At 44.2% G+C, this 25,861-nt stretch overlaps 3 protein-coding genes and 1 long non-coding RNA gene across 15 annotated transcripts; 2 read left to right on the forward strand and 2 right to left on the reverse strand.

Annotated features, from left to right (window-relative positions):
- Positions 1–6: 6 nt before the first annotated feature.
- cracr2ab (calcium release activated channel regulator 2Ab) lies at positions 7–8,737 on the forward strand. Of its 11 annotated transcripts, none has more exons than XR_005711952.2 (18): positions 7–180; positions 979–1,512; positions 2,230–2,341; positions 2,667–2,865; positions 2,974–3,120; positions 4,123–4,213; positions 4,309–4,404; positions 4,474–4,661; positions 4,737–4,808; positions 4,952–5,000; positions 5,113–5,195; positions 5,428–6,118; positions 6,217–6,355; positions 6,779–6,860; positions 7,297–7,411; positions 7,615–7,716; positions 7,802–7,937; positions 8,022–8,737. XR_005711952.2 is itself a non-coding variant. In XM_040173147.2 (18 exons), the coding sequence occupies exons 2-18, from the start codon at positions 1,354–1,356 to the stop codon at positions 8,107–8,109; spliced, it is 2,490 nt and encodes an 829-aa protein (XP_040029081.2). In that variant the 5' UTR covers positions 7–180; positions 979–1,353; the 3' UTR covers positions 8,110–8,737. The 11 variants fall into 11 exon arrangements, 7 of the variants coding, with proteins under 7 accessions (XP_040029081.2, XP_040029082.2, XP_077956452.1 ...); XM_040173147.2 differs by having other exon boundaries at positions 7,802–7,878; XM_040173148.2 differs by having other exon boundaries at positions 5,521–6,118; positions 7,802–7,878.
- On the reverse strand, positions 8,537–22,251 carry prmt8b (protein arginine methyltransferase 8b). 2 transcript variants are annotated; one of them, XM_078100331.1, is made up of 11 exons: positions 21,701–21,785; positions 21,441–21,538; positions 20,642–20,866; positions 15,230–15,385; positions 14,545–14,608; positions 13,828–13,970; positions 13,502–13,589; positions 11,865–11,980; positions 10,365–10,515; positions 9,596–9,717; positions 8,537–9,360 (listed from the first exon to the last, which is right to left on the reverse strand). In XM_078100331.1, the coding sequence occupies exons 2-11, from the start codon at positions 21,507–21,509 to the stop codon at positions 9,277–9,279; spliced, it is 1,218 nt and encodes a 405-aa protein (XP_077956457.1). In that variant the 5' UTR covers positions 21,510–21,538; positions 21,701–21,785; the 3' UTR covers positions 8,537–9,276. The 2 variants fall into 2 exon arrangements, with proteins under 2 accessions (XP_077956457.1, XP_040029086.1); XM_040173152.2 differs by having other exon boundaries at positions 21,441–22,251.
- Positions 16,409–20,273, forward strand: LOC144406099 (uncharacterized). The gene is made up of 6 exons (XR_013467272.1): positions 16,409–16,532; positions 17,738–17,795; positions 18,117–18,268; positions 18,368–18,523; positions 18,708–18,803; positions 19,140–20,273. It is a non-coding gene; the product is annotated as an uncharacterized LOC144406099 (long non-coding RNA).
- Positions 22,252–23,464: 1,213 nt separating the features above from the next.
- LOC120817211 (zinc finger protein RFP-like) lies at positions 23,465–25,649 on the reverse strand. Its single transcript, XM_040173151.2, has 2 exons — positions 25,524–25,649; positions 23,465–25,413 (listed from the first exon to the last, which is right to left on the reverse strand). The coding sequence occupies exon 2, from the start codon at positions 25,409–25,411 to the stop codon at positions 23,795–23,797; it is 1,617 nt and encodes a 538-aa protein (XP_040029085.2). The 5' UTR covers positions 25,412–25,413; positions 25,524–25,649; the 3' UTR covers positions 23,465–23,794.
- Between the last annotated feature and the right edge of the window lie 212 nt (positions 25,650–25,861).

The raw sequence follows: 25,861 nt of genomic DNA on the forward strand, positions 1-25,861 counted from the left end.
CGTCCCAGTGGACGCAGACTGAAAAGCCTCCGGCCGCTCCCTCATGACATCACATGGTCGCAGAATGACTTCTCAAACGTTCATCTGTGAGGCAAGACTTCCTAAACACAGAGCGCGCTCACTGCTCTGTTGATACTGCAAGCAGAAAAAGAAAAGAAAAAAGTCTTTCTTTTATATAAGGTAAGACCACGTCTTCAGTTTCTGGTTTATTTAAAGATGCCATTTTTAACTTAAAAAGTATGTTTAAAGCTGTGTGTTCTTGATTTAAAAGAAAGGACCAAAGCCTTTTTGGTGTCCTTGGAAGAGTAAAGCAGTTTTCTGTAGTACAGTCAGTCTGCAGAGGGACATACCCGAGGCCTGTGCAGGACAGGAATGTGTTTGTATTCATAAAGTCGTATGAGGATACTAACAGAAGTGTATTGTGTTTAATGTCCAACTTAAGCACTGAGTTTTGTTTTCTTGCAAAGCTTAAACCTGCTGACTCGCTACAGATAAAACCAACCTTTCCACCACGTGAACTTAGTCAACATAACTCCACTTGAAAACCTGAAATCTGCGTGTTCATTTCTGCCAACTGCTGCACGGCTCTTAATGCGAGCGACACAGTGCTTCAAACCTAGTTTGAGGTTAAGTTGTTGCAACTAAAATAAAAAACGCTATTGGTGGGAAACTCCGCTCTGAATTGAGCCGTGACTTTACTTTTGGGCAACGGGTCTTGCAGGCATTACGCCGTCATGTGTTCTATAGGTATTAAGATAATCCTTGACACTGTTTACATGCCTTTGAGTTGCTTGTTCCTGGCTTATTAGAAAAGGGAAGTACTGTACCGTCGTAGGTAGCGCGGTCCTGTTGCGTTAATGTTGTGATCACTTGTGTAACCGTACATCTCACCACTAGTTTCCTCAAAATATCGCCTTTTACTAAGTGGTATTAAGTTGAGATGACTGCTGAACTGAACTCTTTCTCTTTGTCTCATAGGAGCATGCAACCATTCTAGGTCTATTCATAAGCCACAAAGTTATCAGTGATCTCATCACTTGTGTAACCGTACATCTCACCACTATATTCCTCAAAATATCGCCTTTTACTAAGTGGTATTAAGTTGAGATGACTGCTGAACTGAACTCTTTCTCTTTGTCTCATAGGAGCATGCAACCATTCTAGGTCTATTCATAAGCCACAAAGTTATCAGTGATCTCATCACCTGATGCTGCTTCCTGTCTTCGTCGTCATGGCGACTCTTTAAGAGCCCCGCAGCACTAAAACAGGCTCAGTAAGGATGCCTGATGCCCGATTGCACTGAAATTCATGCCAAATCCACACAGCGCTTGGGGAAAAGAGTAGTCCCCCGACATGGAGGAGGAGGAGGAAGGCAGGGCGAACGGCTGCGGACTGAACCAGGAGAGGAGGAACTCCGACTGGGGGCGGATCGCCCTGCTGGACAAGACCATGGAGTTCTTCCAGACCTGCGACGTAGAGGGCAAAGGCTGTATTTCCCGCACCGATATGAGGGTTAGAATGTGTGGTTAGGACGTGTGTGCGTTGTTAATCCGGTATAAGTTAAATGGGGTAAATAGATAAGTTTGCATACTGGAAGAGGTCTGAGCCGTCCACTTCATCCGCAGGGACGTTGATGCCATGTTTTTAAAACTGCACTTTAGACTTTCTTTCCTACAACATTCTTGAGGCTGGATTAAGTATATTTTGAGCATTTCTTTAAAAAACAGAATAAGACCGTTAAAGCACAAACGTTTTCTTTCGGGGCTTTCCTCTAGAATGCTTTGGCCCTCTGCAAACGCATTAAGCCTCCAGCTCAAGGGGCCCCCCGAATCCCTGTGGCACAGTCACGGGTGCCGTCTTTTTTGCTCGATTCTCAATTTATTCCCTCCACATCACGTCCCCATTTTGACAGAAGCACCTCACCCACTCGAGCGGCGTGCAGGTTCATCTCTCGCACACATCATTTTACTGACAGGGACCATACCCACAAACCTCTACACGACCGTGTCCACACCGCGGTGTCGGTTCATTGGCCTACGGCCCTCGGGGGCATCGTGCCGTTTGTTGCTGTTTCTTTTTAAAAAGCTCTTCTCGGTGACACATAAGAGAGCCACTTTGTGCCTGAGTGTGTTCTGCGCTAGGTGTGCTTGACCTACGGCAGCACGCAGCCCGGATGTGAAGGATTTCAGGCTTATTTAAACGCCTCGTGTGTTTATGCTTTCTTGGCAGAGGCTCCACAGACGGCTGCCTCTGTCCGCGGAGGAGCTGGACGATGTGTTTGATTCCCTGGATACAGGCCGCACTGGCTACCTCACGCTGGAGGCATTCTCCTCCGGATTCAGTAGGTCTCCCGCCGCCAGAGAAACGCCAGCGTAGAGATGTGATGGTTGTAGCGCATGTTGAAATGTAACAGTCATATAGACGATAACCTCACTCAATAATGACACAGTTACGCAACTTCTCTATAAAGTTTGCAAACATTAGCCAACATAAGCTACTTTGCATACCAGACCAAGTAAGGCGGCTGAGTGGATTGGAGCAAGCGTTGGTGTCATTTTAAATGTGGACTTGATGTTCTGTTTCTCTTCTTTTTTTTCCACCCAAAGTTACAAAGTCTGGCTTTAACATGAGTGCATTTTCACATCACGCGTGTCGTCGTACCTCAGGTCAATTCCTGCACGGCCGCAGGATCTCTGTGGCCGACGACCAAAATGTAAATCAGGCCCCCGGCCCCATCGTCAGGGCCAAGGAAGCGCTCTATCAGAGCCAATGGGAAGCCAAGCTGTCTGGGGTCGAAGACGAGGAGGAGGAGGGGCACTTCTCTATGCTCCTGGAGAGCCTGGGGGCCAGCAGTGTGTTTGAGGAGTGAGTGTAATCACTCCAAATTTTTTTTCCGCATATTTCTTTTTTTTTTTTGAGGGGGGGTGTGCTTTAATTTGACTGATCTCCCTCTTTGTGTTCCCGTCTTTCCAGTCCGAGCGAGGTGCGCAACCTTTGGGCTCAGCTCAGGCGGGATGAGCCTCACCTCTTGTCCAATTTCGAGGAGTTCTTGGCCCGGGTCACACACCAGATAAAAGACGCCCACAAGGAGAAGAAGGAGATGGAGAGCGCCCTACAGAGGTAGTACTGCAGGACAGTCACAACTATAAGAAGAGACACATTCCCTCCAACTGTGTGTGTGTGTGTTTATTGCACTTCTCAATGCTGGGCCTGCAAGCCGCATAGTGTTTGCATGGATTTATCTCTAATTCTCGGTGGAACGACCCCTTTAGCCGTGTCAACTGACCACAAATCTGGAGGCGCGCTCACAAGTCAGACCTCCTTCTGCTGTTGCTGAACATGAACACATGAACACCATGCCCCCACAAAGGGCAACTAGAACACACATGTCTTCTTTCATCTTACATTGCAGCCATAACTGGCTGCACAAATTATTATGCAGTTGTTATGCAGCAGAAAGGTGCACACATATCGCACGAAAAACTAACATCAATAACGGTTGATGGAAAGAAGGAAAAGGGATGGGTGTATAAGTGAATAATTCAATGAGGGCAAAATATTATTGGTTACACAACAATAATTATATTATTCTAATTAATTATAATCACATTCAGTGATTATTACCACTGAATTATTTATTATTTCTGTCCTTGTGAGTGTTTCTACTTACATGATTGCCTCTAAAGAGTGTTTGTGTTTGCAGTAGTGAATGCGTGTGTAATGTCCAGTTTATGTAAGAATTGCATATGAATGTTTGCGTTTGTGGCATTCGCTCACCCGCCGACCACGATACTGAAGATATACGTTTTGAATGCTCTTCATTCATTTGTTCAAAGTGTTAAGCGGTTGGTAAAGTGCTTTGGCAGTTCTCCCGTGGCAGCTAGTTAAAACCTCTGGACTTCACTAATTGGCCGCTTGGGTCTTAGAAGTTGTCAACGGGAATGTAAATACCTCTCAGTAGTCTTTTGAAAAGGAAGCTCAAGCATTTACGTGCAATTACAGACGCGGCCTCAACACAACAATGCTGTTCGGTTTCTCGATGTTATATAATGTCATACTGCATATCTTACATCAGCTCACCATTAACCTCAAATGCAATGTCTCCGCCGACCCCCTGCGCAGGAAGGCTGCAACACACGACAGCGAGATCCGTTATTTATACGAAGAAATGGAGGCGCAGATCAAAAACGAGAAAGACAGGCTGGTGCTGAAGGTGCAGGAGCTGGAACGCACACACAACCTCCTCTCGTGTGCCCACCTAGAAACAACAACGTAGTCATCTGGACTTCTCTTCCTCTGACCGCGCAGGACGCCGAGCGTCTCCAGGTGCGCAGCCACGACCTGGAGCACCAACTGTTCTCCAAGGAGAAGGAGCTGGAGCATCTGTTCCAGAAGCAGAAACGGGTGCGGTGGATATCGTCTCATGAGTCGTGGTTAAATGCAAAATCGTCAACCCCCCCCGTCTCCCTGCAGTTAGAACTCCAGTGCCACGAGCTCCACAGCGAGAAGCAGGAGAGCAACGTGGAGAACGTCAAGCTGAAGGTGACCAACGACGAGCTGTGCCGAGCGCTGGAGAGCACCAGCCAGGAGCTGGGCCTGGCCCAGGAACAGCTGGCCATGCTGCAGGAGCAGGCCGCCCGCCTGCAGCAGGAGAAAGAGATGTGGGTGCACGCGGCGAACTCGCACACACGCTCTCACCTGTGTGTGTGCATAACGTCGGGTTTGTCTCGTTTCAGGGAAATGTACCGAGTGACCGAGGGACTGCAGAGAGAGAAGCAAAGTCTCCAGAAGCAGCTCGACCTGCTCAGGTGTGACATCCGATGAGCTCATGTCTAATGTTTTTTTTTTGGCCTCTGATTAAGTCGTGATTGGCAACTTCTTTTTCATGCTTTTCAGCGCATATCCTCTTTTCCATCCTTGTCCTTATTTTCTCTCTTTTCAATTTCCCCAGAGAGATGAACAAGCATTTAAAAGACGAACGGGACATATGCTGCGGTGTGGTGAGTGAACGCTTCGTATGATTGTACTGCTGCAGCATCTAGCGTGGCGTCACCTGATTGATGGGAAATACCTCTCTAACACAAACGTACCCTAACCCTCTGTTTAAATAAGCCCCGGACCTCACTGAGAAAGAAGCAGAAGCAGAGAACAGGCCTCGCCAATATATTTGATGACACCAGCCAGGCAGTAAAAAGGTGATTCATTTTTCTATCCGAATAGTTTGTGTGTTTCCGCCTCAGTTAAATGTGGAAAAAAAGTGTGTCAATGAAGGAAAAACAGAGGACGTCCGATTCTATAATCCCCAGAATTGGGGATTGTTTAGAATAGAGTAAAAACCAAACTTTTGACTGTTTTGGCCTCCAGATTTCCATCCCAGTCAAGTGAATTGACCCAGTTTCTCCTCTGTTTCTCCTCTGTTCCTTAAAGAGCCCCGCTGTTGGTGGACGGGTCCTACCAGTCTCTGGAGGCCCTGCCTATAGAGCACCTTCAAATCGTGTTCGTTGCTCCCTCTTCGTGTAGTGAAGATGACACCCCCGTTGCCGCCCCCTTCTCCTCCTTCACCTCCTCCATCACCACCACCACCACCACCACCACCACCGTCAGCACCCCCGCATGTCAACAACGGCCGGCAGCGAAGAAAAACACTGGATTAGCCAACGGCCACGCCAACCCCGCCCAGTCCAAGGCGCACGATGTGAAGCCGAAGGCCAAAAAATCCAGCGGAAAGATGGCCGCCACTAAGAGAGTGACGGCCAAAGACAGAGAGCGAGCGAAGAAAGTGGAACTTAAGAAGAAGACGGGGGTGAAGGAGGAGGTCCTGGACGCCCCTCCAGACGGGTGGCCCCTACGTCGGGTTATCTCCATCGAGGAGGACCACCTGCCCCACCTGCTCCAAGGGGGACCTCAACCTTTGCTGCACCAGCTCAGTGAGGAGGAGGACGAGATGGCCGATGAGGAAGAGGAAGCTCAGAGTGACCTCGAAAGCAGCGTTGCCTTGGCGGTGGACCCGTCCGCCACGCCACCCTCGAGTCACGCCCTCCCACCAGCTAGGAAGTCCCGCATTAAAAAGACGCCCATGTCCCCTCGAGGACAACCGGTGGGAAAGGAGACCCATCAAGTACGTCCACAGCTTTGGAGCTCCAAATGTGTTTTGTTCCTCCAGATGTAATTGACCGGATTAACATCAGCTTCTTTGCCTGTTTTCGTCCGCTTCAGAACACAAGAGCGGCGGCGCTGTTCGCCCCGGACCGCCTGTTCAAAGTGGTGCTGGTGGGAAACTCGAGCGTAGGCAAGACATCCCTGCTGCGCTCCTTCTGCGAGGGCCGGTTCCACCCGTCCACCACCGCCACCGTGGGTGAGAAGAGAAACATCGCGGTGACGTTGCGGGGCCCGTGTCGAGAGGGGGTGGGGGGGGGTTTGTGGATGCTAGCCCAGAAGAACGAAGCGTCACATGGAAGGGCTTGTGAAGTCACGCTGCCCGTCTGAGAGCCCCGGCAGGCATTGCGCTGCAGATTATGTCACTTGTGATTCGTTTTTCTCCTGGCTTTCATCTTTCTCAATCCTCACTCGAGCATTGTTACCCCCCGACCCCCCCCCACACACACACCTCCCCTTCCCCTCCTCCTCTGGAATGAGGCACAGTTGGTGTCAACCGCCGTCCCCTAGTGGCCGCTTTCGTCTCTGTTGCTCTGCCACATTTTTTTGTTATTGACTTATTTGTTCTACTAAGAAAGAAATATTGCTCCGCGGTCAAATTGCATCACCCTCTGTTGTTCAGGTGTTGACTACAGTGTGAAGACGCTAACACTGGACAACATGCAGGTGGCCATGCAGCTCTGGGACACGGCGGGCCAAGAGAGGTATTTCATTAGACACAAGTGAATATGTTTGGATTAAAACATGACTTCAAAATCAACATATAGTTTTTGGAGGATTTGCTGACATATTAAGAATTGACCAACTCCCCCCCCCCAGAAGGAAGTATAAATAATACAATTAGGAATATCAATAAATATAGTTTAAGCACATAGTTCTGTTATTCCTCAAGTAGTTATGTAGTGTACTAAGCTTCAAATGAGTGTCATTAAGCACTACTACTACTACAACAAGTGTACATTTTCCCCCAAATACATTTCAAGGCTACACCTGTGTGTACAATCAGTGTAGTATTTAAAAGGTTGATATGTTCAAATATATACACCATTAAAGTGGTTTTATTGTGTTGTATATTTAATGGAAACACTGGTCATGTTTTGTACTTGAAGTATATGAGACTAGCGGCTGTGTTGCACACAGGTACCGAAGCATAACCAAGCAGTTCTTTCGGAAGGCCGACGGTGTGGTGGTGATGTACGACGTCACCGTGGAGGAGAGCTACAGGGCCGTGCAACCGTGGCTCAGGAATGTCCAGGTCTGACCTTTGACCCGACAAAGTCCTCTCGCTTTCCTCATGCGGCGGGTTCATTTACTTGGTTTTGTGTCTTGTCTTTGAGTGGTTGACACACATTTATTATCCATAGATTAAGCAAATATCCCCATGCTTAATTTCTGTTTTCCTACAGTAAAACGTAAAAGTGTCTATTTTTGACAACCACCGGACTACTCGTCTTTCAGGAAGCGGCAGGAGAAGGGATCCCCATCCTCCTTTTGGGCAACAAAATGGACATGGACGGAGACAGGGAGGTGTCATTCAAAGACGCTGAGCAGCTGGCTCACGTGAGTTTCATCCAAAGCCAGTGGACGGTTTTATTTGACTATTTCACGCACAATTCTAATGCAAAAGGGTTTGACCTCTGTGTAGGAAAACCAGGTGATGTTCTTTGAGGTCAGTGCCTACACTGCCAAGAATGTGACCGAGTCCCTCACACGCCTGGCCAGGTGAGATCAGATCTGACACCTGCGTCAAACAGTGAATGCTGCCGTGGAACAAATCGAATGTACGATAAAAGGACTTTTAGGCTTTTGTGAGGAGAATGATGGTGTCGGTGGATCATGCGCTGTGCTTTCCTGTCTTCACTCAGAGTGCTAATGGAGCAGGAGGACAGGGTGAGAGATGCAACAGTCATCCTGAGTGTTCTGCCCATAAAGAAGAAAGCCTGCTGCAAGTGAAGTGCAAACTCAATTTACTGAGTGTCCGGTCGCTGATCGCGGCGTCACAAGACGGGGATGAGAACCGCGCTCGAACTTTATGGTAGAACGTCTTCGCTTTGTCCCACAAATGCTCCACACGGAGGACATTTTAACGTGGACATTTCTGATGAGTGTGAATGATGAGAGAGGGAGAGCTCGTCTAAAGCACCATTTCCTGTACATAATACTGTGTGGCAGAAAATCACAGTAGTGTCTAAGATTTAAGATATGTTTACATAACATAAACATAAATCATATCTACAGTGTGTATTGCTTTTTCATAAAATGCTAGCTTACAAGTGTTGATTACTTTGTTTTTGTTTTGTTTATGTAATGTAGTTCTAATTTATATTTAAGCTTAAAGTGAACAGAATTATTTGGATCTCTGTTTAAATGAAAACATGAATCAAATTCGACATTTTATTCATCATCGTTGTCCACGTATTTTTCTTCTTTTTTTTTCCTTACATATTCTTTGTCCAATCAAAACAAAGTGGTACATATTGCATCTGTGTTTGTTGTTGTTCTGAGGCGTTGTTCAGTTTTATTCTGGCGCTAAAGCACGTTTGTTCTCAATTATCCTCAATTAAAGATTTTTTTAAAATTACATTTCACACCTTTCTGAAATCGATGAAGCAAAACACGGCAATAATGCATAACAAATAAAACACTTAATTTACGGCACTACAAACAGTTACACATTGCATAATACATTTTGACAAATGACCAAAAGAAAAACAGAAGATGACTGTTCTGCGACCTTCTCAACATCACGCGGGTCGATTTTCGCTTTTCATTTAGCTGCACTAACAATTACAAAGACTCATTTATACTTAAATGTTAACATAATTTCCAGAATTTATCTGCCGAAAAAAAAAAAATCAAGTTCATTTAGGATGTTACATTCGACGATGTGACCAGGTCGATCGAGTTGGTGCAGCCGATGGACCCGGTTGCTGATCGATATCTGCCTATTCTGATGACATCACCAGGGGGCTGGCATGACGGCCTCCAATCGGATGCGTGTGGTCGCTCCCTCGCCGGCCTGGTGGAGAGCCGGCGCCGCCCCTACCCCCCCCCCCCCCCCACCCACACGCTCGAGCGTGTCGAGAGGGACGGAGGGTGGTTGGTCAGTGGTTGCTGCTCCTAACGCATTTTATAGTCGTGGGAAATGGCGGCCTCACATAGTTGTCCTTTAAAGTCGAGCTCCAGCGTGAACTCGAGGTCGCGCTGCAGGTCGAGGAAAACGTTTTTTTTCATTGATTTAATTAAGATTTATCACAAAAAGGTAACATTTACTTGTGTATCTGCACTTCAGTATTTTATACTATTAAACACTAATATCATACCTTTTACTCGGCTACATTTATGCAGCTACTTGTATTCTAGAATCTGAAGAAGTTGCATAAAAAAAATCATCTGTCAGAGATTCAAATCTCTTGCGACTTTATTTCCTGAGTCTTACCACGTTCTTCTCGTTGGGCCTGACAGCAATACTGCCAAAGATCTCCTCTCCCTTCTTGACAGTTAAGTAGTCCTCCAAGTAAAACACTGTCTGCTTCCAGTGTGTGCTGGCAGCATCTGGGGCTGAGACAGAGGACAGAAAAGGAACATTGTGTGCACGAGGGAACGAGAGAAGGGCAGAAGGAGGTTAAAAAAGAAACGAGTAAAGCCGAGAGCGGGTTTCGGGGCGAGCGTGACAGAACATATATGATGAAAAAAAAAGAGGAAAAATCCTAAGGGACACTCGGCTCCCTTGGGCACGTTAAAATGGAAAAAGAACATTTTTGAAAGCGAAGCACCTGAAAGTGGCTCACCAAGTGGGAGGAATACACGGGCTGAACTCCTTCAGTGATGCTCAGCCTCGGGCCCAACAGACTCGGCCAAACATAGAACCTCCTCTACACTGCGTTATGTAAGCACAGGCTGCGTGAACGTATCCACATGAGCTTACGTAACAGCATAATGCAACTATCTTTAGTTGGGGAGCGAAAGCTTCTATTTAATGGATGCACATTTGACTTCTGAATGGTGCTCGTGCCCATAAATTTTGAAAGAGGTATTTGAAAATCATGGGGTCTATTTCCACAGCGGGACAGACGTGCGAGCGTGAACTGAATCTTTTTGGTCTGCACAGACCAGTTGGATATGACTGCTTTTGAATGGGTTGACTTCCTTCCTTTGATGTTACGCATGTATTCACGTTGGCTGTGCCCCCCCCACACACTACCCACCAGTGGAGAAGCCGGTCTTCTTGTGACACTTGGTGAACTCGATGTTGAAGTAGGTGACCAGGGCGTGGACGTAATCGTTCCGCTGGATCTGCAGGCAGAAGGCCGACGTGAAGGACAGGTCCTCCGGCTTCACGGTGTAGATGTCCACTTCCTGTAGCGAAAAGGGGCCAGCGGTAAAACATCGTGTAGCCTACCGGCATTGGCGGCCTGCGACTCCCCCCCCCCCCTCCACGCTGGCGGCCGTCTATCTCACACGTTCGGTAAACCTATATGTCCGTGCTCGTGTTCGCCATAATTATTGCGCGTGCGCGAAAGCCCACAGGTTGAATCACGGCTGGCAAACGAAGCCTGTTCACAGTACACATGCTGTGTGGGTGTCCTCCCTCACGTCTACAAAGGAGGGAGGCTGCCACTGTGTGTTTGTGTGCGCGCGTGTGTGTGTGTGTGTGTGTGTGTGTGTTGGCTTGCGTCTAAATCAAGCGCTGCCTCGCGAATACGACTGCAAATTTAAGAATCCCATTCCAAAATAGGAGTTGAGACGGCCACGGGTGTGTGCTGTAGGTACGGGGAGGGGTGAATTTTACGCCACCCGGCCCACTGGGGGAAATTAATCGCTCAGGCCATGTGGCGTCAGCGTGGCAGATTGCGATTTAACACCTCGTCCTTTCCAATGCCGCCAGGCCGGTTTCATACACAGCAAATTGTGGGAGGAGAGAGAAAAGAAAAAGAAAGATTGTCTCGGGGGCGACATTGTAATTATAGCATGTGAGGGATGAGTGGCAGTTTGAATTAAGACGAGGTGAGGTGTCTGGCGGCCCGAAGAGGTGAAAAAGCCTCGAATACATAAACGCAAAATAGATGGGACACTCTCAGACCGGCGTGTCATTATTTAACTGCTCGGTGGCCGTATGAGTCCGTCTTATTCCCTCCGGTGACTCAATGCCAGCTCTTGTGTGACATCTCTCCATCGCACAGAGGGAGAGACAGAGTGAGACCACCCCCCCCCCCCCCCCCTCCCCTCCCCTCCCTCATCCCCCCTAATCGCTCAATCTACTGAGGCATGTCATTGCTTAAATCAGAGAGTGTGAGGGCAGATAAAGGGTAAGGAGAAGCGATTAAGAAGGGACAAGTGAGACAACCATATGATATGCAACAAAGAAGGGGGTTAAAATACAAATAATTATAAATAATAATGAAAAAAGAAATCAGAGGCAAGTTATAGTGAAAGAGACTAAACCAATGATATGAAAGGTTACAGGGTAAACAACAACAAAAAATCTATCACCTCCCTAAATACTCTTGTCCTGTATTCAATTGTGTGATAAAAGCCACTTTGAAGTAATGGAAGCCGAGCTGGAGACTATTACAGCTGCGCAGGAACCTTCTTCATGTACTAGAAGAAAAAGCCACACCGGACTTGAGGATTGATCGCTGTCTGGGATTTCTATTGGGACGCATGTAGTTGGTAGCAAAAGATTAAAAAAGAGGACACAGACTAACCTTTAGGAGGCAGGCGTTAGTCACCACCTGCTTCTGATCCACCACGTCCACCAGAGGCTCTTTGATGGCCACGTTGCGAATGCAGCTCATGTCGAAGCCGTACACGTTTTCCCACCCTGTGCACAAACAGCGCCCACGGGAAAACACATGCAAAGATTTTGTTGTTGTTTTTTCTTTTTTCTTTCTGACTTTTTTATCCACTGGCAAAACTCTGTTCTCTCCGTTCCTGCCAAGCTTTTAGGCACAAATATAAACGTGGCGGAGAAAGTAAAACCAAGCATTTAACCATATACCAGGAAAAACGCTGCTCAGTGGGGACAGACATGGCCGTCTGAAAATAGACGCCTCCGCCTCCTCCACCACGTCTGGCTTTTTTCCTAATATAATTTGGGCTGAAAACACACCGGGCAGGCATTCCCTCCCCCACTTCCTTCGCTCCGTCCACTCACCCTTGCTCTGCCAGAGGGCCAAACACTAATTCTAAGCAATGAGAAGGTGGAATATGCCGCCGACGCAGAGAGTAACTAAAAATAAGATCGCAAAGGTTCGGGTACATTTAATTCTTTTGGCCATCATGTAAGCGGAGGAACCTTTATGTGGGAAGGAGAAAGCCACCTGTGCAGTGAAAGGATCTCAGCAGGTGTTATTGACCCAGATCTGATGCCCTGGCACGAGTTTGAATGGCACCTTTATTATTGGTCCTTTGATCTGGATCACAATGTTAAGCTCAGCACTCTTGCTGTGATAGATATTAGGACACATACAGGGAGTTTAAGTAATGCCTTCAACAGTTAACACATATTTTTCATTAGTTTATCGATTAGTAACATTTGCATTAAAAGAAAGTGTGACAACTGGCCCATGCGCACAGACGCCAAGGGCCTCAAAGGCTTCACCAACTCACACTCAGGGCAAATGTATGTGTCTCTCTATGGTTGTTTTATGTCTATTTTAGTTGCTGCGTGTTTGTTTGTGGCAATCTTGTGCCTTGAAGGCCATTCCGTGTCACTTTGGTGGTGTCTTGGTCTATTTGGAGTCATTTGATGTTCCTTTGACTACATTTCGTAGGTTAAGGTCCTCCCACTTTGTTACCAGTACCCTAGTTTAGTAGTCCATCTATGCCCATTTGTATGTATGATTTGAATAGCCAGGTAGGGAATAATCCTTTTAGCTGTTATATATATATATATATATATATATATATATATATATATATATATATATATGGTAAACTGGTATATATATATACCAGCTTAACTTTCTTTTTTGTTTTAGCTGACTTCAACTCTGGTTAGAAGAGTGAAAAACAAATAAGCAGCTTAATATCTGTTGACCAGGATTCATTAATTTATATCTTATTACCATTTCAAACCCAGACTTGATTGATTGTTCTGCCGTGGATACTTTTTATTATTAATAACTGCTCACCTGCTCATTGAAATGTGACATCCACATGACCTTTTGGTAATGACGTCCTCTATATTAATATAGCTGATTTCTTTTCTAAATCTTTAAGGTACAGCGCTTATTTGAAAGTGGAAACATAAGCCTCATCTGCACCGCGGCCATTCATAATACAGTGCACAGCTTAGAGGGAGACCGAAAGAGAAAAATGCAAACCTTTCATAATTACTCACAATGTATCTTGAATTCTTTGTACTGCCTGTCTTCAATGGCTACCACGTAAAGAGCTGCTCTGTCAGGGAACATCAGGCCTCCAGGTTTCTGAATACAACAAAAAGCTTCTGGTGTTAATGCACACACACACACACACACACACACACACACACACTCACACACACACACACACACACACACACACACACGTACACAATCACTAAAAATGTGTGTGTGAGTTTAAAGCCTGCATGCGACTACTGAGGGGAGAGACCAGGTTGTTCACGTATGACCTGAGCATATGGGCAGCAGACACAAGCGCAGTGAAGCATCTACTTCATCATACCAGCCACTTGTCCCTGGCGAAGATGACGGTGTTCAGCATGGACTCGTAGAAGAGGCAGTAGCCCATCCACTCCGAGATGATGATGTCCACCTTTTCCACAGGGAGCTCCACCTCCTCCACCTTGCCCTTGAAGATGGTTATGACTGCAAGGGTGCACGGCAGGCAACGAATTAACACACAAACCAATGCAGGACAAGGCGCTGTTCTCAGATTTAGGATTTCTGTAAATTTGTATGGCTGAGTTACTTCTGGCGTGAATTTGTCTTGTTTTTTTCTGTGTCTAATCTCCACCGTGATAAGGAGATACTAGGAGATTTGTTTCTAAAAGAAAAACACAGCCATGTAAGAGTTACTATTGACACGTTGCCTCGACAATAAATTCAAATGAAAAAAAGATGAAACTAAAACCAGCCTGATGTCGAATATGCAGGTTGTGAAACCCGCCATCTGTCGCCGGTCTTGAAGCTACAGGGGGGCCTTTTACAACAGTAATCAGCGGCGCTGAGGGAACTCTGATTGATGGCTGTTTATCTGACATCAGAGGCAAGCTGCCAGTTAACAATCAGAACTGTGACTAACACTGTTGGCGATGGAATAATGACGGAAATATACAAATTCTTCACGCCGCCTCTAATCCACACGCCATTGGGGGCGGTTCTGCATTCCGACAGATAGGTATGACAAATATAGCAGTAATGAGAAAACCCTTCTACTTACCATTGTGTAGGTGATTTGACTTGATAATCTTCTCAGAGTATTCGGATATGCTTGAACATTCAATCTGTAGGGACAAGGGCAAAAACCACAGAGGTGAACTGTTGCATGCGTGTGGACATATCTACATTGTTTTTTCATCATCTATTAACAATTCCTAAAAAATATTTTCATTAGTCCTGAATATATATGTCCACCGTTTTTCTCCTTATAAACAGACGGTAAACCTTTGGGTTAATATCTGAAGGATATCAATCAAACCCTTCCAATCAATGTTCCTGATCTTCAATTCTGTGCAGCATGAAAACCTATACATCATTTTGCTCTGCCATCCATAGGTGTAACACACTAAATTAATTATACATAAGTGTGGGAAAGACACTGCCGGCCATGTATAACCTCTGTCTGGCAAGCCAGATGTTTCTTATTCGCAGTCTCTAAGAGATTTCTCCACAGAGCAGAAGGCCCTAAAGAGGAATTTGTTCATTTTAAATGGAGAAGAAAAGGCTCCGGATGAGAATTAATGTGACAGCAGAGCCAGATGTGACAGAAATTTGGACACTAAAAAGGTGTGCGGATTCTCTCTCACATTAATATTTAACAGCAGAAGCTGCTGGATGATTTCAATGAGGACTAGAACATGTTTCTGTTGGTGACTAAAAAAAAATGGCGCTTCTATCCGTCTCACCCCGTACACGTGTTTGGCGCCGGCATTGGCGGCAAACATACAGAGGATACCGGTGCCGCTGCCAACATCCAGGACAATTTTGTCTTTGAACACGTGCTTGTTGTGGTACATGGCGTTCCGGTAGGTCAGCGTCCGCACCTCGTCCTTCAGCATCTCCTGTTTGAATTAAAGAGAAACCAATGGAGCTTCAACACCGAACTGGTACTAAAAGAATAATGGGATTTACCAAATCCTCAAAGGAAAACATAACTGTAATAGAACATAATGAGCATACAAATGTTCACACATGTTCTTTGTATAATGAGGTAGATAAAGACAGTATGTAGGCCAAACGCCTCAGTGACAGCTCCTTGAAATAGAGTAAAACACAAAGCCTCAAGGGACGGCCTGATATCCATCTCCCTCAGCCCTTTCACACATCCCACTTTGTCTTTGCACTCCTCTAATCAGGGCGCACTCTTTGTCTGCAAGCAGACAAAAACTGTCCCACATGCTAAATATGGACGCTATTTAAAAAAAGGTCTGTGACGTCCCCAAACTTTCCCACCGCCACCCCTTCACAGATCAAGGTCATTTGCTATAGTAATTTGCTAGATTATGTAACTACACTTAGATTCATTTTCTGTCAAAAAAAGACACAGATTCTTTTATGGAAAACTCAACATGAGTTATAATTATCCCATATCTGGTTTCTATAGTGATAGCTGGTAAAAGAAAGGTTTTGACACACTCCCCACCCTTTCTTTGTTGGTGGACAGTAGTCTATTCTGGGAGCATCACTCAATTTAATTTTGATACTGTATAGTCAAAACTGAGTGCTTTTTTAACTATAAGTGACAGAAGCTTTGAACACTGCTTAGATGAAAGCCCATCTGTCCGTGCAATAAATCAGGTGACGTGCTTTGAGGTGTTCTGCTGACAGAGAGCCACACTAACAGGGTTAAAACGGGTGTTAAACATCTGGTGCTGTTCCTTTGCCCACACACACTGAAAAAAATGATTCGGACCCCTTTTAAATATTACTTGATTTATTCAAGGTTATTTCACTGATTTGAACGTGTTATTGAATCCTACTTATCTTTTTTAATTAATCTTAACACATTATTCCATGGTTTAGAAAAAGCTTATTTCCTTCATTTAAAAGTTACATGAAAAAAATGTGTACATTTTACAACCACATTCAACTTCCACATCTGCGCATGTGCGACCACAAACCGCCCCTGGAGGACGCGGGAATCTTTTTCACTTTTAAAGATTTGCTATATCTCCTGGCTGTCTGGGTATCCAAGGCTCTACGTTTTCAGTAAGTAAACATCTTAAATTCATGGCTGTATTATATTTTCACTTTAACCGGATTTAGAAAAGTAGTTGGCTGTCTGCTGTGTGTTAATAAAATGTTAACTGAGGCTATAGCTGCTAACGTTAGCTTAATGTTGCCTACATCATTAAGGCTAGGTTAGCATTAGTAGACTCGTTTTAAGTGAAAATAATTATCTAACTGGTGCCGATGATATCAATATAAATGCGTGATGCATCAAATGCTTTTCTTGTTGGACTTTCTCGTGAGTTTGTGGCCACTAAAAGTCGAACCTAACCAATGTCAATTGACTAGCTAACGCTAGCTGATAGCTAACGTTAGCTAACGCTAGCTGATAGCTAATGTTAGCTAACGTTAATAGCTTGTAGCTTCACCTTCCCGGCTTTCTCGGCATGTAGAAAGGTTTAACGTTATGGACCCACTTTAAGTGTATTTTTAACTTTAACCTATCAGTGCGGTAATATTAGGAGGAACAATAACTAAACTGAAATCCTATTGAAAGTGCGCTTGCTGCTCGCGCCAAATGGGTTAATGTTAACGGCCATTACGTGAGTCGCGCTCTGCTCTGCTCAACTCTTTACTGTGGTATCTTTTCCCTTTGTGGTGCCTTTTCTCGGCTATACACTAATGAGCTAGCGTTAGCTTAAACATGTAGGTAGCTCTGAGAGCACGGAGGAAATGCGCTTCAATGCGGGGAAAATGTAAGCTGCAGCTGCTCTGTAGATAACAGAGGAGGACAAGCAAGGTCGATTCATGACCACTGTCCGGTTAAAAATACTTTTTAGTTGTTGGCCAAAAACTAAATGGATAGGATAATATTGGCGTTTGCCTGCCGTGCCAAAATAGTTTAGCTTCGTTTTCAGCTCTGGTTTCATTAGAAATTAACTAACTATTGTAGCCTACCCACAGTATTTTGTCTGTTAATAATTGAGAATTGATACTAATCATATATATTCTTTTTGAATAAAAAAATATATATATGAATAATTAATGTTTAAGAAACCTTTCTGCAATTTGTTGCTCATTTCTATAGTAATATGAGGGTTTATTTAAATACAAAATGTGTTTGTTGGGATCTAATTTGAGTCATTATCTTAACCCAAGTCAGTAATGATTATTGAACATTACTTATTTTTCCTAAAATAAATACCTGAATTGTATTTTTAGGTATATTTGTATTTTTTTTGCAGTTTTTTCTATCTGATGTTGGTGTGATGTGGAACTCTTTGGGGACCTCATAAAGTTTTGGTAAGTACATTTAACAAACAAACTCTTCACAGGTATGCTGATCCCAGCAGTACTGCTCAGGATAAATATTCTGTAATGTTGTGGTATTTTTGCTCTCTATAGGGCAGTTATCGCTGAGAGCAAAGTAAATCTGCCACTGATCATATGTAGGCACTCAACAACTTTTGTGCAAATGATTTTGTTTCCTGGGACAAACAATGACTTAAATTAATTACTCATCTTTTGTTAGCTCTACAGTGCAGGAGTTTTAAGTACCACGGGTGACTGTATAAACATCATCACTAATTTTTTTTTTTTCTTCTCTCTTTGTTGTTTGTCTAGTTTATGTGGCAGTGTAAAGACTGTGTGGCGCTGAAGTGTCTAGGCGATCAAAGATTCTTAAACATTACAAACTAAAACATAGTCATTTTGGACGTGGCCTTCATATTAGGTGTGGATATCCTGATTGGCCTGCACTTTTCCATATCGATGAGGTAAGCACATGCTAGCTATTTTCCCAATGTGCCTCTTGTCTTTGTACAACAGAATATTGCACCAATACTCTGTATTTTGTCTTTTTGTTCTTTGATAAGATACATGCTGAATTCAAACGCATTACAGCCATCCCACTGGAATCTACCTTCATGGCACGGTCGGACAGCCATTTAGCCCAATTGACATCCATCTTCCAGATGAAGGGAGGAGTTGCTGGCCAGAAACTAGCTAAACATCTGGAGATTTTGCAAGAAGTAAATATGTACACCAATCATTACGACATGTAAAATGTCATGTATATATGTGATGATGAAAACATTAAGTTATATTGTACATTTAGGTTATTACATTTTATAAATATTGTTCAGTTTATTGAAATTGTTGTACTTATTTATGTATTTCTTATTATTATTTACTAATTGTAATTCTTTAACACAGGAGACAAGTGATGTCAATCTGAAAAGGACAGCTATCCTAAAGGCTCTTTGCATCTACCTGGGTGAGGACGAGGGACAGCTCGTTTGGGAGTATATAGTAAGTCATTGGGATGGATTTGCCTGTCACATGTTATGTTTTAAGATCCTAATGTCACCCACATACGTTTTCAGAGGTTCATGTTATCATTGACAGACGGTTGAGAATATTCATATAAAATTAACAACTTGCTGCACAGTATCGTCGTTCCTATGTACATCTTTAATAACACCTCACAGATATATAGTTTTATTTAAATACATATAAATTGGGATCAGATTCATCTAAGATATTATTATGTATGGTGGCAATGTTCATACAGTAAAGTATACGTCATTGAAATTAAATACATTTCATGAATCGTGTTCTTTTCTCCTATTCTCTTTACACATACAGGACATTGAAGGAAATGACATCCTGAGAGACCTGCAAAAGCATACCATGGGTATATATGTCATCAACAAGGAGGGTGGAGAAATGCGACATTGTGATGACATTGGAATTTTCGTTGAAGGAGTAATCATTCTCGACAACTGTGGATCTGTGGCCCGCGCTTGTGCAATGATGCTGGGAGTCATCTACGCTCTGAACATGGCTTACCCCAAAGAGCTAAGATACTATTACGAATTCCTTCAGAAAGTGCTCTTTCGAATGGATGCTGAAAAGCTTTCCCCCCAAATCCTTGGACTAAGGAACAAAATAGATGCTGGACTGTAGGAAATCTTCAGCCACTCTTGTGAACTGGTCTCATTGCATTGCAGAAGAAAAGAGTCGACGTAATTAAAAAGCACCAGTCAAACCCGGGTAAACGATATATATGGCACACTGAAAAGATGTTTGTTCCATTTATTGATGTGACAGTTAGTCTCGTTCTGGCTCTACACAGATTTGCTATTTTCATCTTCTGCTAGTATCGGAGAGTAAAAGTTTCTGGAGGTTTAAGTCACATGTTTCATTATGTCTTGATTTATTCGCTGACGAATAAGTCTGTTCCCAATGCACTTTTTTTTTATAATACACCAACATTTGTGCCTTAGTTGAGCATGTGAGATTTGTTTGTTTATTTATTTTCTATTTTTATATATACATATATATTATGACTGGTACTCTAGTACACACACACACACACACACAGCTCTGTTGGAACTTTTTGATTTTAAAGCCTCCTGAAGAGTCTGCAACACCTCATTGAAGCACTGAAGATAATAAATACAACACATTTATAGAACATACAAAATAGAAGAACATATCCATCTAAAGAAAAATGAATAAGAGGTAGCACAAGATTTTGATAGTGTCGTTTATTTGTTGCTCAGTCTGTTGGATTGTGTTGAGGGGCTTCTAGCGTTAAAGCAACTGGTTTATATATATGTAATGTACATATAAACATTTAATGTATATATATAGGTAATGTGTGTATATATATACATTCAGTTGTGGAAAAGAATGTTCTTTCTTTTGTTTAGATTATTATGTAAGGTGTATTATAATATGCCCTTTGCTTTTTTTGAATAAAATACACTGATATTGACCAATGGCATTTCATTTGATGAAACTTAATTTTAGTATGTATAATTTAAACAATAAATTGATTAGAATGTAAATAAAAAGAATAGTTACAGTTACCTAATTCATTTGATTAAACTGAACATGGGTTTAGTTGGAATTTCTTAATAAATTTGAGTTAACTCTACTCAAAACAGTTGAGCAGAAATTATAAATAAAAATAGGCTGAAATTAGTTGAAAATAATGAGTACAATTTACTTAAAAAATATGTCTGGATTTAGATACATTTATTTCGTGCATTTACTTACCTAAAAAAAATTAAGTAAATTCAACACATCATTTTTTTCAGTGCAGATAAAAAGCTGCCCTGCAGCCTGCATGGTCTGCCTACCTCATGGATGCCAAAGTGGGCATACGAGTCAAAGTAGTAGTCCCTTGATGTCATCTCCTCCGGGCTGATGAATTCGGAAGACTTGCTCAGACCAGGACAGGTGGCCAGTGCGGCTACATGAGGCGTGCGGGGGATGCAGGGCACATGGTGGGTCGTAGGCACTGGTTTGGGCAGTCTGGCGGGCTGGGCGGACTGGGAGAGGGGGGACGTGACAGGCTGTTGCCTCTGTTAATGCGGGAGACAGAAGCACAGACCCGAAAAAGGGGGGAGATTTTGTGTCACAACTTTCAGGCAGGAATGAGTGAAACGGCAAAGGGTTTGAGGAGGGTACGTTTAGTCAGTTTGGGTCTGACAAAAAAAAAGGAAATTAATTAAATAAGCTGTCAGGAATGTGCACGTATGGAGTCTTGGGGAAGAGCCGGCGAAAAGATGCCGCTTCCGTTTCAGCACCAAGGACAGCGGCCGCGCCGCCGCGTTCAAACGCGTCCGTCCGCGGCGGGCTGATCATTCGAACCGGACCGCATCACCATCATCATCACCAACATTCTCACAGAATCACATAAATCTACCGGGTTCACCCAGAACACCTGCAACGCGCAAAAAAACCGCTCCGCTTGCGCGCCAGCGTGGTGCAACATTTTGCTTCCAAAGGCGACGGCGAGAATTGAAAAAAACAAAAAGGTGTGTACTATTATTCGCACGCATCATAGTCAAATGTGCCGTCCCGTACAAATAAGCATCGTGACATTTGTCCCCGGTCCCGCTGTTTGCCGGGTGCGAGGAAGCACAAGGTCCCTACCTCCGAGCTGTCCGCCTCCGCCATCTTCCGCCGTAGCAGCAAACAACGCGACGAATGCCTCAGTCCCATGAGAGCCGGCGAGATTTAAGCCAACAACTCTTTAAAGTGTAGAAATGTGTACAGAAACGTGTCAAATTGAATGAATGCGAAGGGCGCTGTAATACATGTACAATTTAAAGGAGTAAAGGCAACAAAGGGCGCGGAGGCAAGCTTGGTATCATCAAATGAAGTCTAGAAAAGTTGTTGAGTGGATCTGGTACCGGGTGAGACGCACAGCAATGCCATTCAATAAATGGAGATGGGTGGAAAAAAGGCGCCTGTTGGTCTGGAAAGGTCTCTGCTGCCACTAAAAGGTTGCTGGTTCGATCCCAGCAGGGGTCCTTGCGTGCGCCAACTCAACCGGGGCGCCCCGTCGGGAAGACGTCGTCGTGCAAGACACCGCGGGCATATCTGCTATCTCATTCTTTAAAATATCTGGATAAAACTACTGCAGGAAATGGAAAGTGTCCCCCGCGAACAAAAATACCCCCCCCCCCCCCTCCAAAAAAAAAAAAACACGTCTGGAGAGAGAAGTCCACTCCAGAAAACACGTCTGGTCCGAGCGCGCTGCAGAAAGTCCTTTGCGTAATCCCGAAGGGGCTTTTTCTTTTTGCCAGAGAGTAAGTTAAAAGTTAAAAAAAAAACTGATCGTGAAGATTCCCTCAACACCCCCGCCCCCGACCCTCCCCCCGAACAAAATAAGAAGTATAGCCTGTTTCTCGGCTTCGCAAGGAGAGATGCCTCCTAACAACAGACTTTTCCACAGAGGAAGGAATCATCAGCATCATCACATCGCGGATCAGCCAATGAGCCGCTCGCTTATGTAACACATATGCGTGCTTTCCTTTTGTGTTGTGTAAACGTACGATGTGCTCAATTTCACTATATTGCACTGCTAAATAAAGTGCTTATTGTGATTGCTGCCTTCCATTGTGATGGAAAGCTACTACATAAGGTAAATTGAAGGAGAAATTAGGTGGAAATGTTATCAATTGTGAAATAATTAACAAAGAAGGATAAGACAAAAAAACAATTGGTTACATTTTATGGTTTGGTAGTAATGATGGATTATTGCATGATTAATAGATGAAATACAGTTATATACGCACTATCAGGTATGTGTGCTATAATGAATAGTATCAATCAATCAATCATCCTGATTTTATGTTCAAGCTCTGCAACCAAAGGGACAGGCAAAAAAACTAACCAATCAAAATTGTGTGTGTTGTTCATTCAAGACAAGACAACCGTCTCTAAGCATGTAATTTCACCTCAGTATGAAAAAATATATATTCAAATCACCTTCCACCTGCAAAATGTAGAAAGTATCTGGTTACTTTGGGACTTTTGACTACCGTTCTCTACTCACATACTGTATAATCTGTACCTCCTTCATTAGTCCAATGACTCACTCATTTTATGCTGTAACCAAATATTCAGTGTAAATAACTGAAAATGATCACAAGATTTTTGTCACTAAATAAAATGGGCTTCTGTCCCATTAATGCAATACAATGAAAAAACACCAGGTTTGAGTCACAGTCGTGGATGAGCTCCATCAGGAGTGCTTAAGAACATCGACCCACGCATCACACTCGAGGATAATGTGTGCATCCAACACACACACAGACACACACACACACACACACACACACAATCAGTGTGGGTGTAGGAGGGAAAGCTGTGGGCAGACTAGTATTGATTGATTTATATTTATTTCATTCAGTGAGTAACATTCCCCACCTAAAGTGTTAACAGCCACAAGGAGCCCGGGACTCGCCGAGCTGGATTTCATAGCAGTGGGGTCAGAGGTCAGACGTAGTTTTAGGTGACCCCAATGTCACAAGTCCAAATAAAATGGCGTGGAAATGATCTTTGTGCTCTTGAAATGTGTACCGCCATTGTACTAGCCACTCACAGGGGTATTGTGGGGAAGGTTTGTAAATGCCTCCTTGTGAAAAAAAAAATGCGGCATGTCTACCCTCAAGGGTTCTTACGAAAATTGGTTTAATATTGTCACAGATCTTACAGGTAGAAATGAAATTAGAAAAGAACATACGTGTACATGTCTTTAGAAAGAAGAAAGAAATATACATCATCATTATTATTTTAATAAAATGTGATCTGATCACTGCAACAATAGTATCATTAGTTTACATATATACACATACTGTAAAAAGAAAAATGCGCCTTATATATCCAGCTATATCCTGCCATTGGCAGAAAACATTGATAACGTGTAGTTAATACTTAAAGCAGATTTGTTATTAGAGACCAATGTTTTTTTCCTGTGGTCTTTAAAACAGAAAAATACCTCAGTCTGTTTGAGGTACCGGGGTTAGAATGAACGGGGCTCCATCCGCGTTGCCTTGAAAACCAAAGAATGGATACAGTTTCTCTGTAAAGGTGCAGCGAGTGAAAGAATATATGTGTGATTTAGTATTTGCATCAAAGAAAGAAACCTCTCTTTCATTGCAGTCCACAAAGATGCCGACCTTCCGGAGCTTTTCTTTTAGTGTTAATTTAGAACGGGGTGATGTCGACGCAACATGTTTTCCTTCATCAAGCTCAATGTTCCAAGCACCATTTTTTACTGTCAGAGCCTCGTTCCCTCCTCTATCCACCGACTCCCCCACCACCCCAACAATCCACTCAGCATTTCCTTCCACTTGCACCTCGTAGTAAAACTTCCCTGTTGCGAAGCCCTCCTTAGCCAAGACATCTGAAGTCATTTCAAATCTCTTTGGATTGTAGGAAGGTTTCTGCTCTGTACCTGGACTCATCACTCGCTTTCCGTCCTGACTCACGACAAGTAAACAATTTGCCGTGTCGGGATCGAAAGTTAAATGTACTGCGTGTTCTCTCATTCTCTTCATTTTGATCTCAGGAAGCTCCTCCATTATTTTGTCAACTCTCTGCTTCAGCCGAGTCACGGCGTCTCTCACCGCCTCAAAGGACGGATCGCTGTGAACGCAGACTTCGGCGCGGTCTGCATTTGGAGGAAGGCACAGGGCCGGGAAGCTCTGGAGAAAATAATGGCAATCCTTAGACTGTGACAGCCGCTCCAGCTGTTCGCCTCTGCTCTCGAGGTCTGCGACCTCCATCCTCAGTTCTCCGATGCGATCTTCGGCCTTCTGCTTTGCCTCTCTGTGACGCCCCTCAATCACTGCGACAAGCTCGGCCTGGCTGCTCTGGATGGAGCGGATCAAGTCTTGGAAGACCTGCACGCTGGCTTCCTTCTCTTTTTCGGCTCCCGTTTGGCTGACGTCGACGGACTTTTCGATCTCGGCTATCTTCTCGTACCGCGACTGCGTCAGCTTTTGGATGTTTGACTTGGTCTGGTGTAGTTTTGCCATCGTCGCTTCGTATTCTTCGTCGAGCGGGACAACCTCGTGACTCTTGTGATCGTCTTTGAGACACAAGGTGCAAACAAAGGCCCGGTCAGTCCTGCAGTACAGTTCGGTGATCTTACTGTGCGTCTTGCACATTCTGTCATCCAGATTCTTCACCGGGTCCGATATCGTGTGGCCCTTGAGGCTAGCAACTCTCCGATGTGGCTCGAGGTGAGCTTCACAGAATGACACCAGACACGTCAGACAGGATTTTACTGCCTTCGTGTCGGAGCAGATGTCACAAAGAACGTCCGCCGTTACAGGAAGTTGTGGGTCTGGAGTTGAGGCTTTGACTTGAACTAAAGACTTAAACTCAGCAGCTAACTCGGACACAAACGTGTTGACTTGGAGCTCGGGTCTCTGGGGAAATACCCTCTTGCATAATGGACACTGGCAAGTGTCGCTTCCGTCCCAATACGCCTGGATGCATGCACTGCAGAAGTTGTGTCCGCACGGCGTTGAGACTGGCTTAGTGAACACATCCAGGCAGACGGAACACAGGAACTTGTCCTCTGACAGCAGACAGCTGGCAGTGGCCATATCTGGACAAGAAGTAGAACACATACAATTACCCCTCACACAGGTAAAGGCAATGAATATCATGTGTGACGCACAAAACAAAGGAAATGAAAACAGTTTTCGTCTTTCTTACCTGTAAAGGAGTGAGTTTCGAAAGCAAACTAGACTTTGAAAACCTGTCCGTCAACTGCCTCAATAAGTTTCGTTTCAGCATGCGGTTGGTGAGGGGCTCCTCCCCTGGCTTGGGACTGTTCAGTTCCTGGTAAAAAATTAACTCTTTGGCTTCCATTTTTATGCGTAATAGTGGGCAGTGGGTAAATGAACACATACTCACCATTAGTTCCAAACATCACCTCCAAATGATCCATCCATCCATTGTCAAACCGCCTATCCTGCACACAGGGTCGCGGGGGGGCTGGAGTCCATCCAAGCCAACTTCGGGCGATACCTCCAAATGATATATATGTATAT

This window comes from Gasterosteus aculeatus, chromosome 4 (assembly GCF_964276395.1).
Source record: "Gasterosteus aculeatus chromosome 4, fGasAcu3.hap1.1, whole genome shotgun sequence".
Lineage (NCBI taxonomy): Eukaryota > Metazoa > Chordata > Actinopteri > Perciformes > Gasterosteidae > Gasterosteus > Gasterosteus aculeatus.

Coding starts and splice junctions, on each gene's coding strand:
- cracr2ab (XM_078100326.1), top strand. CDS start 1,354: ATGGAGGAGGAGGAGGAAGGCAGGGCGAACGGCTGCGGACTGAACCAG. Junction 2,866..2,973: donor GCCAGCAGTGTGTTTGAGGA/GTGAGTGTAATC, acceptor CCGTCTTTCCAG/TCCGAGCGAGGTGCGCAACC. Junction 3,121..4,122: donor ATGGAGAGCGCCCTACAGAG/GTAGTACTGCAG, acceptor CCCCCTGCGCAG/GAAGGCTGCAACACACGACA.
- prmt8b (XM_040173152.2), bottom strand. CDS start 21,509: ATGGGACTGAGGCATTCGTCGCGTTGTTTGCTGCTACGGCGGAAGATG. Junction 14,609..15,229: donor GCGCCAAACACGTGTACGGG/GTGAGACGGATA, acceptor TTGTCCCTACAG/ATTGAATGTTCAAGCATATC. Junction 13,971..14,544: donor GTCAAATCACCTACACAATG/GTAAGTAGAAGG, acceptor GCACCCTTGCAG/TCATAACCATCTTCAAGGGC.
- LOC120817211 (XM_040173151.2), bottom strand. CDS start 25,411: ATGGCCACTGCCAGCTGTCTGCTGTCAGAGGACAAGTTCCTGTGTTCC.